Consider the following 14454-nt stretch of genomic DNA (forward strand, 5'->3'; position numbering starts at 1 on the left):
TTGTTTTGTTTTTTTACCAAGTATTCCATTGAAGATCGTAGGGGGAAGAAATCGTTGTAATGTATGCCTATTTGAGTTTTCAAGAGCTCGAGTAAGTTTTAAGGAAAACCATTGTCTGTAATCAGGGCTTCATTTCATTCGGTAAAGATTCATTCAGTTACATATGTCTCAAGATAAGAATCAATTGTCCCCAACGGTTTCTCATTCGAGTTCCGTTGACCATACAACTGAACCACCTCAACAGAACAAACCAAAGGATAAAAACGAACCAGTACTGCCATGGGAAGACAAAACATGTGGGGTTAAAGTAAGATCCTTTGCAGGCTACGATCTAAATTTCACTGGATGGGTTAGAAAAGATATCACAGAGAAGAGAGAAAAAGAGGAGCAAGAAAGATTGGAAAGAGAACGTGAAGCTGAGCAGCAGGAGCAGGAACATGGAGACGAACAAGAGGATGAACATGAACATGAACATGAACATGAACATGAAAACGACAATGATAATGAAAACGAAAACGAAAACGAAAACGAAAACGAGCATGAGAACGAAAACGAGAATGAGAACGACAACGACAACGAAAATGAAAATGAAAATGATCAAGATCAGGATCAGGATCAGGATCAAGACGCGTTGTGATGAAGCGAAGAAAAACTTACTTGATATGAATAACGATTTTCTCGTGTGGTAACCTCCGGGTATCCTGGATACGAAGTGGAGTGAATCGTATGTCGAAACTTCTGCTACACAGAAATCTTCCCGTTGTGCGCGTATTTCTTCGTACCGATTTCCCCGCCTTTTTTCTATCTCATATTTCCCCAGATTCCACCGCAGAAAAATCTCTGCGGTAAGTGACAGAGCCTCAACTCTGTTGCACAGAAACTACTATAAGGGAACGTGTCATATGAAGCAAAGGATAAACGCCTAAATTGGAGAAAGGATCCAATCTCGACCGCGTTTCCAAGCTACAAACGACAATAATAGATTTCGGAGTTGTGATTTCCCTACGCATTAAACGTGTTTCTGGTTTTGTCAAGAGTTTCTACCTTGGTTGCCAGGCTTCAGTATCTCATTACATTGCAGCAATATTTCCACACTATATTGGTGTCATCGATCGTTGTTGCTTGGGAAATGCCTAAAAGTTTTCTTTTAATAGTTTGTTCTTGATTCCAGAATAACATATAAAATGGGGGAACTAGACTGGATCGTTTTGGATTAATTGACATTCCTCAATTGTTGTTTTGTCTCACCTTCTTTTGTTCGTTTCTTCTTTTTCATTACATCAATTCATTCGCTGACGCTAACGAGGAAAAAAAATATGCTATTATCCTCAATTGCACTTTTGATGGAAGCTGTGGTTGGTTTCTGTTCTCCTGTTTCCAAAGGAGAACAGAAATCTGGATCTGAAACCACCAACGTTCAGTTTCTAACTGAACGTAACCAAAAAAGGTACTTCGATTACGGATCCACTGAATGGAATGAGCCCATTAGAGGTGTGAATCTAGGAGGTTGGCTTGTGTTAGAACCTTTTATTACGCCATCGTTATTTGAAGTATTTCGTGAAAACGACAATAGTGATGAAGGGATTCCTGTTGATGAGTATCACTATACAAAGGCATTGGGTCCAGAATTGGCAGCTAACCGTTTGGAAGCACATTGGCAATCTTGGATTACGGAAAAGGATCTTACTGCAATTAAAAGTATGGGGTTCAATTTGGTTAGAATCCCTATCGGTTATTGGGCATATGAAACTTTGTCCGATGATCCATATGTTTCTGGTCATCAAGAAAAATACTTAGACGAGGCTATTGAATGGGCTTCTAACAATGGGTTAAAGGTTTGGGTTGATCTTCATGGAGCTGCTGGTTCACAAAATGGATTTGATAATTCAGGCTTAAGAGATAGCTATAAGTTTCAAGATGAGGAAAATTTGAATGTGACTAGAAAAGTTATTCATTATCTATTGGACAAATATTCTCGTGACGAGTATGTTGATACTGTCATCGGTGTTCAATTGATAAATGAACCATTGGGGCCTGTTCTTGATATGGATAAATTGAAAAATGATTACTACTTGGAAAATTATAACTATTTGAGACAAGAATTGGGTCGTGATCAAATTATTGTAATTCATGATGCATTTCAACCGTTACACTATTGGGATGATTTCCTTACCGAGGATCAAGGTTATTGGGGGGTTCTAGTGGATCATCATCATTACCAAATATTTGACTCAAACCAATTAAATGCAACTTTTGAAGATAAATTAAAGTTAGCATGTTCTTGGGGTCAAGATATAGTTAATGAATCCCATTGGAATGTTGCCGGTGAATTTGCAGCTGCTCTGACAGATTGTACCAAATGGGTTAATGGTGTCGGTTATAAAGCACGTTATGATGGTAGTTACCAAAAGGATAATCAAGGCTCATTTTACATTGGATCTTGTGAAAATAATGAAGATTTTAGTTCGTGGTCCCAAGATCGTAAGGACCAGGCAAGGCATTACTTGGAAACACAATTAAACGCATTCGAACTAAGAGGTGGTTGGATCTTGTGGACCTATAAAACAGAAAATAGTATCGAATGGGATGCTCAAAAATTGGCATACAATGGAGTGTTACCACAACCATTGGATGACAGGAAATTCCCCAACTATTGCAAAAAGTAAAAATTTCAGTTCATTTTAATTTAGGTAGTTTTCTTTCGTTTACCGCGAACTTTTAAAAGTTTAATTCGCGAGGTTGTTTAGTTCTTACATATGCATACTAAACTTATTTCATAACTAACTTCACTACTTCAAACGTTTTTAACAGAAAAAGACCAACAGGGATATAGAGAAGCAGAAGCAGAAGCAGAAGCAGAAGCAGAAGGAATCAGGATGATGGGTGCTGTCCCCACTATTGATCTTACAGGAGAAACTTTACCTTCTAGCTCACCATTAAAGAGACCCATCGAAGATGAACAGTCCTCACCACCAACTGATAACGGAAATAAGAGGCAAGAAGTGATATCACTTTCAGATGAGGATGAGAATGATGATCTTAATAATAACGGTATTGAGAACGGGAACCTTGATGGAGATCAGAACTTTATTCAGAATGCCATTGTTAATGTCAACACAGCTGCAGGTACATTGAGTGCTAAGGATAAATACGATAAAGTTATTAGAGAACTGAGGAGTGATAAAAGAAGGATTAAAGATGCTTTAGAAACATTGCAAACTACAAGTGCAGTTCTGAACAAGAAATTGGCACAGAGAGAGAGGGAGGTTTCAGAAGCTGAAAAGAAATGGGGGCTACTAGTGAAAGTTCAGGCAACTACAACGACTCAAAAACTGTTAACCGAAGAATCTTTTAACTCACTAGAGAGGCTAAGACATAAGAGAAATGCGACTAGAAACAAATTGGAAAATGTTAAAGGTAGGTTAAATGTAACAATGGGAGAATGGGATGAATTCATAGTACAAAAAAATTTGAGGTTACATAGTGTGGGCCAAGAATTAGATTCGGAGAGAAGAGATAAATTTGTATCAGGAACTGTTATAGAAAGGCAACGAATATTAAATCAAATGAAGGAGTTAGAGCAGGATTTAAGATTTGGTCGTATTTCACCATTAGCGTTTATCAAGGCTAGAAATGATATGCAAACGAGATTAGATTCACTAGATGTTAACGGTAAGGGTGGTGTGCCCGTCGATAATGGTTTTGATAGATCCTTAAATACCGCCGTGGATTTACTACAGAAGAATGAAACTAGGTCTCTTCCGGTTAAACGACAATTATACCAACAGATGGATGTCCTCAAAAGGTTTAAAATCAACTTTGAAAATGGTGCAGCTTCAGACATTTTACAAAGAAGTAGAGTCAGGGATGCGGCAGAATTTTTATTTCGTGATGGTGTTAAGATGCCCTTGGTTTATGAAACTTTACAAGATTATGGTATTCAATTTAGAGATAATCGCCTTCTTACAGTGGATAAAAGAACGCAGTATTATAAAAGTATCGATGTGGCTAGAGATTTGGTACGCAATTCCAATAGAGAATTATCGGTTAAGGCACGTATCATAGAATTACTCAATATTCTTAAAAACTTGAGGCAATACATTGATGCTGGTCTACCTCCTACAACAATTCTCAAACAGCAGGTGGGTAAAGCTGTCATAGAATTGAAAGATCAAGGTTTGAAAATGAATAAGTTATATGAGAATTTAGCGAAGTATGGTATCGCTACTTCGGTTGAAGAATTGAATAACCAGATGCAATTTCAAAATCCAGCTGACATACCGGTAATGGTTCCAGATTTTTTCAATTGGGATACAGATGCACTTGAACCAGAACCAGAGGCAACACAGTCTTCCAGGTATCTGCCTAATATATCCAATATTCATTCTACGGAGGATCAGGAACACATCCGAGCTCTTTTGGAAAACGTTAAGCAGGATGAATCTGAAATCGAAGGTGAAACCATGACTCCCGAGGAATTAACAGTTAATTTGATGAAACATCAACGTATAGGTTTACAATGGTTGTTGAATGTGGAAAAATCATCAAAGAAAGCTGGTATTTTGGCTGATGACATGGGGTTAGGTAAAACTGTTCAAGTAATAGCTCTTATGGTTTCTCATAGATCAACTGATTCCACTAAAAAGACAAATCTAATAGTGGGGCCAGTTTCCGTCTTAAGATCATGGCAAGGTGAAATTGAGACTAAAATGAAAAAAAGTTCCAATTTCAAATGTTTCATTTATGGTGGAACCAGTGGTGCGAAGGTCGATCGTTGGGAACAGTTAGCTCGTTATGATGCCGTATTGATCTCATACCAAACATTAGCCATAGAATTTAAAAAGCATTGGCCCCAAAGATTAAGTGACACAGATGCTAAACGCATACCACCGGTACCGCAACTGAGCGCACTGAACTCATTGAAAGAGCGTAGAGAATATTGGTCACCATTCTTTTGTAATGAGTCGGATTTTTACAGGGTCATTCTTGATGAAGGTCAAAACATTAAGAATAAAAACACGCAATCTGCTAAGGCATGTTGTACTTTGAGTTCTGTTTACAGGTGGATTCTTTCAGGTACTCCAATTCAAAATAATATGAGTGAATTGTATTCATTAATTCGTTTTTTGAGAATCCCGCCATACCACAGGGAAGAAAGATTCAATGCTGACATTGGAAGACCTTTAGCTACTAATAGGAATGATCACTACAGTAACGAGGATAGGAAACGCACTATTAACAAAGTAAGAATCCTTTTGAAAGCTATTATGCTACGTAGGTCAAAGACTGATAAGATTGATGGTAAATCCATCTTAGAATTGCCGCCCAAACAGGTTAACGTTGATGAAGCCCAGTTACAAGGTGATGAATTGGAATTTTATACCGCTTTAGAAAGTAAAAATCAAAAATTGGCTCGTAAATTGTTAGAACGTAGGGTGAAAGGTAATTATTCTAGTGTTTTGACATTGCTATTGCGTTTAAGGCAAGCATGTTGCCATCCGGAATTGGTCAGAACGGGTGAACTAAAGGCTGAAGGTGCTAGGGTCGCTAATGGGAAGTCTTTTGCAAATGATTGGTTAAGATTATACGACAGAATTTTAAGAATGACATCTGAAGAAAAGGAAACTGTTTCTAGTTCTGCCGATGTAATGATCTGCTTCTGGTGTATGGAGCAACTGGAGCCTGAATCCTCATGTGTACTTACGGGATGTGGTCATTTACTGTGTGAAGCATGTGTGGAACCGTTTGTGGAAGAATCCGCCAATTATCCTAATGCCGAAAGGGATAACAGAGGACTTGCCAGTGTTCCTTGTAAGAAATGTGGTAAATTGACCAAAGAGACGGACGTTGTATCGTTTATCCTTTACGATCAAGTCGTAAATCAAGGATTTACCCAAGAGGATCTTCACGCTGAATATCAAAGAGAGATGGAAAGACAAAAATCAAGACTACAAGGAACTCGTGGGCCTGTCATGGAAAATTTGGTACCTTCTACCAAGATGCTTCAATGTATGAAATTAGTTCGTAATGTCGTGGAAAAATCAGATTTTGAAAAGATCCTAGTGTTCTCACAGTTTACTACTTTCTTCGATCTTTTCGAGCAATTCCTAAGCAAAGATTTGCAGGTGTCTTACTTGAAATATACAGGGAGTATGAATTCTCAGCAGCGTTCAGATATTATCAGCAGGTTTTATCGAGAATCCGATAAAAGGGTCCTGTTAATTTCAATGAAAGCGGGTAATTCCGGGCTAACGTTAACATGTGCTAACCATGTTATCATTGTAGATCCATTTTGGAATCCATTTGTGGAAGAACAAGCACAAGATCGCTGCTACAGAATTAGTCAAACAAGGGAAGTCTTTGTTCATCGTCTTTTCATTAAGAACAGCGTTGAAGACAGAATTGCTGAACTACAAAAGAGGAAAAGAGATATGGTTGATGCTGCAATGGACCCAAGCAAGATGGATGGTATCAACAGGCTAGGAGCTCAAGAACTAGGATTTTTATTCGGCTTAAACTCATTATAAGAAGCGCTTTCTGGTTATTTTTCTTTTTTTTTTTTTGTGCGTGTATTTTGTTGGGAAACTATTTAACATTCCAGAATGATTGGTCGATTACTAACAAGAGGGAAGTATTTAGGTAAATATTAATTTCCAGTTGTAATATCAAGGTTTATTTTATTATTCTTATTCTTATTCCTGATGTTCCTCCTTCAGGTCCAACTACACCTGTTTCTCGGAGTTCAACAAACCTCTCGGAAGAAATCCCGTTGGACATTAAAAAAGGTAATATGAGATTAGATGGGTTCTCCTTCTTAAAAGCTACTCTTAAATCCTTATCAGCGAATACATAAGAAAGTAGACCAATGCCTCAGCTATTGAAAAGATTAGCGTTTCAAGTGGGTTCTGTGCCCAATGAAAGAACCACAACTTTTACCAGCATATCAAACGATGGTCATCACATCTCTTTGAGGCCACTAGTCAATTTGAATTCAACATCCGAGGAGGAATTCCCATTTGAATGGGTTTTTGCAGGTTTAAATACCGGTGTTAGAGTGGTACCTATTAGTGAAGGAGTTGTTGAACAAGATTTTAATTTTTGGCTCGATACGAATTGTTACTTAAACTTGCCTAATACCCATAGAGGTGAAGTTAAAACAATTTGGACACAATGGGATTCGGGATCAGTAGCTGAAAATGGTGAAGTCTTCCCCAATGGTCCTGACAATCCAGGCGTACCATTTTTTGAATTATGGCATCCATTGGATCCCAACCGTGTGGAACAAGTCTTGCTTAACGACCCATTGACAACTGCGGAAGCGACCAAGGCACGTTCTATTGTTTTCAAAGTTAGAGAAGGTCAAGGTTATGATGGATTAGTTATCGTAACCGGTAGATGGGCTCAAGGATTTCTAAGTAAGCAAGGGGATGCTACAGTTGATGGATTAAACTTCTTGAGGACTATTGAATTAGAAGATGGTTCGAGAGAGGCACTCGTTCTTTATGGTTCTGATGCTGAAAAATTTCCACAGGAATATCTTGGGTATGAATCAGGTGCTCATGTTGAAGTTCATGGTCTCAAGTGGGACGTTATCGAATCCAATTAGATTTGATTGTAACAGTTTATAGGAGTAAATGATTTGGTTGGAACGTTGAAGTAGGAGATTTGAAAAAAATTGGACCCCTTCGATCAGGGATTCATCCTATGGTTCAGCTAAATCTATGGAGCGTAGCCCAGAGTATCTGATCTATGGCATGTCATTTATAGAGTAATACTAACTAATATATTACTATGGCGGCTATGATGTTATTGTCAATCTATTAGCAATTGAGTCTCAAAATTATTTTACTAAAAGGTCGATTGGAGAATCCATGACATATAAATGGATAATATATCTTCCTAAGGGCCATACGGCCTCTTGAGCACTTTTGTCATGACCTGCCCATGCTATGTGATTTATAAGACAGAGACATGTAATTCTAAAGATGGGGGAAGCATTGAAGCTATACCTCCTGGTACTTGGACTTGTTAGACTAGTCGTCATAAAGAAAGAGTGGCAAAGGTATAGTAATATCATATTCTCTTGGTCAGGATAAGTGCTCCTACAACACTATGTATATTATTCTTTCTTAATGTAAAGTTTTGTAATCCGATGTAGTGTAACGGCTATCACATCACGCTCTCACCGTGGAGACCGGGGTTCGACTCCCCGTATCGGAAATTCTTTTTTATTTTTGTCGCCAATTCGAAATAAATATCCTTTAAACGCTTGTGCTGGCACAGTATCAGTTGAAGTGGATTCTATACATTGCAGATAATACAAATGATAAAGTCATGCATGAACAAGTTCATGTTTCATCCGATGGACAGTTTGTGGATTCCAAAGGTCGTATTATTCAATTACGTGGAGTCAACTTAGATCCATGCGTAAAAATCCCCAAAGAACCCTATTTACCTACGCATGATTTTGCACAGGAGTCGATCTATTATGAAAAGGCAGGCAATGTTAATTTTAAGGGGCATCCAATGTCTTTAGAAGAAATTGAATCCCACGTAAAACGTATAAAATCTCTAGGTTATAATTCAGTTCGTTTTCTTTTCAATTGGGAAGCAATTGAACATGAAGGTCCTGAAATTTACGATTATGAATATATGGATTTTGCGATCGAACTTTTACAGAGAATAAATGAAATTGGTGGTCTTTATGTTTATCTAGATCCTCATCAGGACGTTTGGTCTCGTGCTTGTGGTGGTTCAGGTGCTCCATTATGGACACTGTACTGTGCAGGATTTCAACCATCCAGATTTGAAGTTACGGCGGCATCTGTCTTACATCATCATTTTACAAGAGATGCTAAACATTATCCAAAAATGTTATGGCCTACAAATTATTTTAAATTAGGTTCACAAACTATGTTTACATTGTTTTTTGCAGGTAAAGAGTTTGCCCCCAAATGCACAATTAATGGAATCAGTATTCAAGAGTATTTACAGGAAAGATTCATCTCAGCGGTAATGGTTTTTTATGAACGAATTCAAAAAAGTGCACCGGAGTTGTTTGAAAATAACTGCATCATTGGATTAGAAACGATGAATGAACCTAATCAAGGTTATTTAGGTGAAAAAGAATTAGGAGTTATTCCAAAGGAACGTAGTTTAAAGAGAGGTTTAACGCCAACTGCATTCCAATGTTTTAAAATGGGTCATGGCTATCATACACATGTTGACAATTACGACTTATCGATTTTTGGACCTTCGAAGAATGGTAATGTCAGAGTGGATCCCAAGGGTGAACGTTGTTGGCTAAATCAGAAGGAAAGAGATGAAATTGATTCTCGCTACGGTTGGAAAAGGGGTAAAGAATGGTTAGCAGGTCAATGTATATGGAAATTACATGGTGTTTGGACAGACGAGGATAATCATCCGAAACTTTTAAACCCCAATTATTTTGCTAAATCGCCTTCAGGTCAAATTGTAGATGATTATTATTTCAGCAATTATTATTTCTTAGATTTTTACAAATCATTTCGATCTAGATTTCGAAGTCTGGATTCTGAAAGATTACTATTCATGCAGTCACCGGTGTTTAAAACACCTCCAGAATTAGATAAACAAGATCTGTTGGATGGTAAAACGGTTTGTGCTACTCATTTTTACGATGGTATGTCACTAATGTTCAAAACTTGGAATAAACTACTTAACGTGGATACATTCGGTATCGTTAGGGGTAAATATTCTAATCCGGCATTCAGTGTTACCTTTGGCGAGAACAATATTCGTAAATCTCTCCGTAAACAATTAAGAGAAATGATTAGAGATGTTCGTTCAGCGTTGGGGGAAAGTGTTCCCGTTTTCTTTACAGAAATTGGTATGCCCTTTGATATGAATCATAAACGTGCATACGACAATGGTGACTATTCATCACAGATAGCTGCACTGGATGCATTGGGGTTTGCCCTAGAGGGTAATAACTTGTCTTATAGTCTGTGGTGTTATTGTCACAAAAATTCACACGAATTGGGGGATCTTTGGAATAACGAAGACTTTTCCATATGGTCTGCAGAAGATACTTATTTGGTAGGTCGTGATCCAAATATAAAATTAGAATTAGGTCCTGATGATATCCGTATCGCACCGAATGCACATTATGTCAAAGTGTCTCACATTCAAGATCTCTTAGATCTTCCAGGTGTTAAGAAAGATGCTCTTGATTTTAGCGGTATTCGGGGTCTAAGCGCCCTTTTAAGACCTTTCCCCATAAAAATAGATGGTAAATTCAAATCTGCAGAATTTATATTGAGCGAAAGGAAGTATGTCTTAGAAGTCATAGGTGAAAAGACTAATTCTCAGAGCTATATTTTCATACCAAGTTATCATTTCCCCTTGAAAGAACTTGTCATTGATTCTTCATCAAGACACCTAACTTTCGATCCTGACTATGGTATACTAAAATGGGCACACGGATCAGGACGTCATTATTTGGTAGTTAGTGTGGAAAGCGAAACTTCAAAGAGCGATGACTGTGTAATTGCTTAGCTAATAAACGAAGCATTGATCTTTTTCTTTTTTTTACTATTATAATTTGGCAATTTTTCTTTATTAAAAGTCAACTATTTGACCATCATCTTCTTCACGATCTCTTTTCACGTTGCTCAATTCTTCCTTGACCAGTTTATTGATTTGTCTTTGAAATGCATCTAAAAATGGCTGTAATGACGTTTTGGAGATATCATGGTTTCTCAATTCCATCTCACTTTGTAGATCAATCAATCTAGGAGCCTTGGAAGGTACAAAATTCTCATCTATGGGGACACACACGTTACCGGTGCCTGGATGAATACAGAAGGGTGCCTTCAACAAGTGGTGTGTCTGTTTTGTCACTTCAACATCCAATTTAGGGTATAATGTCGAGATGACTAGATCTTCCTTGCATTCACGTAATCGATTGATAAATTCTTGTTTCCTAGAGATCTTCAATTCCTTGGCGGCAATTGCATCTATATCACTCCATTTCTCTTTGCTTGATCTACCAGGGTGAGCCTTCCAATATCGAGATAAGGCTTCTATTAAATTTCTATCGTGCAGTCCAGGAAGCAACGTCTGCATCGCATGTGCATCATCCCTCCATGGATCTTGTTCCTCTAGGATTATTGCGGTGAAATGTGGCTTCAATTGTTCCAGAGATCTCGCTATATGGGGATGATAGGGTCTCAGTAGTGCTAGTCTTTTGTTAGCGGTACGATCTTTAACCACATTCATATAGTCTATTATATTACTTCTTTGTAAATTGTTCAAAGCACGAGCTCTTTTATCACTGACCCAACAGTGCGCACCACGTCTACCAGAGAAAACCCATAGGAAATTTTCGAATCCAAAGTCTTCTATAAGTGCAGTATTCATAATTGTCATCGCTAATGATATGAATTTCCAACATTTACCACATACTTGCGCTCCTGAACAACAGGTTCTGAAGGTATCGTAATCATCCATATCTATATCAAAAACCAACTCTTTTTCTAACGGTATCATTTCTGATTTAAGCAAGGAATCACGCTCCTGAGGTGGCTTATTGTAAATAGCACCAATTTCAAATCTATCAGGGTTAGCTTTGACAACTTGACTTTTAAATTCCTGTACACTACGATACGAATTATATCTTTTATAGGCACCGGATCTAAAGGCCATAGCTAATTCACGATTGATCATGTCCTTTCCTGGTTTTGGTGAATGATTTAACCAATTGAATATCTGTTTGAAAGGATAGATAAATTGGTAGTAGTACTGCATATCAGAGGAGCTGGGGGGTTGTGGTTTAGCAGCTTCATTGGGGGAACCATTTTCTTCTTCAGTCATCCTGGTAACAATCCTAATGAACTTTTTTTAATTGATAATTGCTTTTATTATTCGTTGTAGTATTGTACAAGTTCATCTCATCTCATCTCTCGTCGAGATTAAACGCGTTACGCATTCTGGTCACGTGATCAGATTCTATCATTTTATGCCAATAGCTTAGTAGAATTGAGAATGGGGGTCCAATTAACGAGTTATAAGGCTCTTGGATTACGGGCAAGCTTACGTCTTTGATAACACCTTTTTTTTGTTTGTTGTCATTTTACTGGAGATACCGAGCGCAAGAGCTAAACGTTTAACCAGAGGAATATCTTCCAAGAAAATCTAAATTGTAAATAGAAATTTTATTTCATGAATTACTGATACTATTTTCTGCCATATAGTGCCATTTTAAGAATTACCTGATTCCAAGGGGCACAAGAATACTCAACTTTCTGGAAATCAAACAATTTTCCAGAAAAATTGGGATTAGCCCCTGTCCAGGGGCTATTCACCTTCCAAAACTTTCATGAAAACTGCTGCGACACTCGTATAGAATCTTCGAATCTAATTCAAGACAGTATCCTCACAATATGTGTCGATATCGCTATACTTGTAGCTGCTTCTAGTAATATCTATTAATTTCTAGAATTTTTTTTTTTATTGACACGACGACGCACTGACACTGCGACGGAAAATAGAAAAATGCTAGAAAATACTAGAGTTAAAATAAAAGTATTCAGAATCTAAGGATAACTGTACCCAGGTAAGAGGTATAAAAGGATGGCAAACTATACCAGAAGATAGATTTGATTTGGAAGATATGATTTCAAAAAATCAAGATCAAACAACAATTCTCAATAGACTAGCTACAATAAAACAAAATTAGAATCGAAATGTCTTTCAACTCACCATTTTTCAGTTTCTTTGACGCTATTAACAACGAAGTGGAAAATTTCAATAGAATTTTGGACAATTCTGGTTTTAATGATTACTACCCACAGCGTCAAGTGACCACTGGTAAGAAGGCCAATGACAAAACATTGCAAAAAACCAATGCTGACGGTAAGTGGGTCGACGATTGGTCATTGTTGCCCACAAGATTTGGATCAAGTGGAATAATTCCAGCTGTGGATCTATTGGAACATGAGAAGAATTATGAATTAAATGTTACCATCCCAGGTGTGAAAGATAAAAAAGATATTAACTTGGAATATCACAAGGAAGCCAACCAGATTATTGTTAGCGGTGAGATTCCATCAACCGTTACGGAGGAAAACAAGGATAAAGTGAGAGTCAAAGAAGTTGCATTCGGTAAATTTAAACGTGTAATTACATTACCAAAGGCACCTGGCGTAGATGCCGACAACATAAAGGCAGATTACAAGGATGGTATCTTGAAATTGAATGTGCCAAAGCTGGAACCTACTGAACCAGAAAACCAGGTGAAGAAAATTGAAATTTCTTCTACAAATTGAGGAGTTACACTTACATAATAACGCTGTTGGGACTGATTTTTTATAGGATACGTATTGATTTTAAGAATTTGATTTACTAAAGCAGCTGCTGGACAATGTAAACAGTTCTTGCCTGGACCATCTCGCGTGGATTTCAAATATTATTATTATTATTATTATTATTATTATTATTATTACTGTCGCTGTCGCTATCGCTGTCGCTGACATTAATGGGTTACCCGACCAGACGAGGGTGGCAAAACTAAGGTTTTAAAGATTAAAGCTAACCTACGAACTATCGATACCAATGAGAAGCATATAGTCGAATAAATCCAAGCGCAGAGGTTTCGTTTAGCTTCAATTGTCATTATGGATATTATATTGGGTATTAGAGTACAGGACTCTGTCATACTGGCAAGTTCTAAAGCCGCCACTAGAGGTATATCGATTTTAAAGGAACAAGATGACAAGACAAGGGAACTATCACCTCATAACCTTATGAGTTTTGGCGGTGAGGCAGGTGATAGTGTTCAATTTGCCGAATACATCCAAGCCAACATTCAACTATATGCCATTAGAGAAAATATAGAATTGTCACCATTGGCAGTATCCAGTTTTGTCAGACAGGAATTGGCAAAATCTATTAGATCAAGGAAGCCATACCAAGTAAATGTATTGATTGGTGGTTATGACTCAAAGAAGCAAAAGCCAGAATTGTATCAGATAGATTATTTGGGGATAAAAGTCGAACTACCCTACGCCGCACATGGTTACTCAGGATTTTACACTTTTTCACTACTAGACCATCATTATAGACCTGATATGACTACAGAGGAAGGTCTCAAACTGTTAAAGATGTGTATTAAAGAATTGGACAAGAGAATGCCTATAGATTTCAAGGGAGTCATGGTTAAAATAGTCGACAAGGACGGCATAAGGCAAGTAGAAGATATGTGAATGGAATGAAACAAGGATATATATAAAACGAAAATGCCAGAAAAAACAATAAAGAATAAAACAATGCATGCAGTAATGCTTTCTAGCTTCTTTCGCCATTATGTACAGCTGTATATGCCATTATAATTTTAACATGTTAAATGTGCTGTCATCATTCACGGGGCATCGCCAAGGCGCTGGACCAGATTAACACTAGTACAACACTGAAGGA

At 37.6% G+C, this 14454-nt stretch overlaps 8 protein-coding genes and 1 non-coding gene across 9 annotated transcripts; 8 read left to right on the plus strand and 1 right to left on the minus strand.

Moving 5' to 3' along the window:
* Nucleotides 1-163: 163 nt before the first annotated feature.
* On the plus strand, nt 164-637 carry IES4 (Ies4p; the record flags this gene model as incomplete). Its single annotated transcript, XM_002497036.1, has 1 exon — nt 164-637. One exon carries the CDS (start codon nt 164-166, stop codon nt 635-637), a length of 474 nt encoding a protein of 157 aa, XP_002497081.1.
* Nucleotides 638-1316: 679 nt separating this feature from the next.
* ZYRO0D15004g (glycoside hydrolase family 5 protein) lies at nt 1317-2666 on the plus strand (the record flags this gene model as incomplete). Its single annotated transcript, XM_002497037.1, has 1 exon — nt 1317-2666. The coding sequence occupies one exon, from the start codon at nt 1317-1319 to the stop codon at nt 2664-2666; it is 1350 nt and encodes a 449-aa protein (XP_002497082.1).
* Nucleotides 2667-2876: 210 nt separating this feature from the next.
* ULS1 (translocase ULS1) lies at nt 2877-6527 on the plus strand (the record flags this gene model as incomplete). The annotated part of the gene is made up of 1 exon (XM_002497038.1): nt 2877-6527. The coding sequence occupies one exon, from the start codon at nt 2877-2879 to the stop codon at nt 6525-6527; it is 3651 nt and encodes a 1216-aa protein (XP_002497083.1).
* A 338-nt stretch (nt 6528-6865) lies between these two features.
* HRI1 (Hri1p) lies at nt 6866-7606 on the plus strand (the record flags this gene model as incomplete). Its single annotated transcript, XM_002497039.1, has 1 exon — nt 6866-7606. The coding sequence occupies one exon, from the start codon at nt 6866-6868 to the stop codon at nt 7604-7606; it is 741 nt and encodes a 246-aa protein (XP_002497084.1).
* A 542-nt stretch (nt 7607-8148) lies between these two features.
* ZYRO0D15070r lies at nt 8149-8220 on the plus strand. The gene has a single exon. It is a non-coding gene; the product is annotated as a tRNA-Glu (tRNA).
* A 114-nt stretch (nt 8221-8334) lies between these two features.
* EGH1 (hydrolase) lies at nt 8335-10536 on the plus strand (the record flags this gene model as incomplete). The annotated part of the gene is made up of 1 exon (XM_002497040.1): nt 8335-10536. One exon carries the CDS (start codon nt 8335-8337, stop codon nt 10534-10536), a length of 2202 nt encoding a protein of 733 aa, XP_002497085.1.
* Nucleotides 10537-10599: 63 nt separating this feature from the next.
* Nucleotides 10600-11853, minus strand: PRI1 (DNA primase subunit PRI1; the record flags this gene model as incomplete). Its single annotated transcript, XM_002497041.1, has 1 exon — nt 10600-11853. One exon carries the CDS (start codon nt 11851-11853, stop codon nt 10600-10602), a length of 1254 nt encoding a protein of 417 aa, XP_002497086.1.
* Nucleotides 11854-12725: 872 nt separating this feature from the next.
* HSP26 (chaperone protein HSP26) lies at nt 12726-13307 on the plus strand (the record flags this gene model as incomplete). The annotated part of the gene is made up of 1 exon (XM_002497042.1): nt 12726-13307. The coding sequence occupies one exon, from the start codon at nt 12726-12728 to the stop codon at nt 13305-13307; it is 582 nt and encodes a 193-aa protein (XP_002497087.1).
* Nucleotides 13308-13655: 348 nt separating this feature from the next.
* PRE1 (proteasome core particle subunit beta 4) lies at nt 13656-14243 on the plus strand (the record flags this gene model as incomplete). The annotated part of the gene is made up of 1 exon (XM_002497043.1): nt 13656-14243. The coding sequence occupies one exon, from the start codon at nt 13656-13658 to the stop codon at nt 14241-14243; it is 588 nt and encodes a 195-aa protein (XP_002497088.1).
* Between the last annotated feature and the right edge of the window lie 211 nt (nt 14244-14454).

The sequence above is a fragment of the Zygosaccharomyces rouxii genome, assembly GCF_000026365.1.
Source record: "Zygosaccharomyces rouxii strain CBS732 chromosome D complete sequence".
NCBI lineage: Eukaryota > Fungi > Ascomycota > Saccharomycetes > Saccharomycetales > Saccharomycetaceae > Zygosaccharomyces > Zygosaccharomyces rouxii.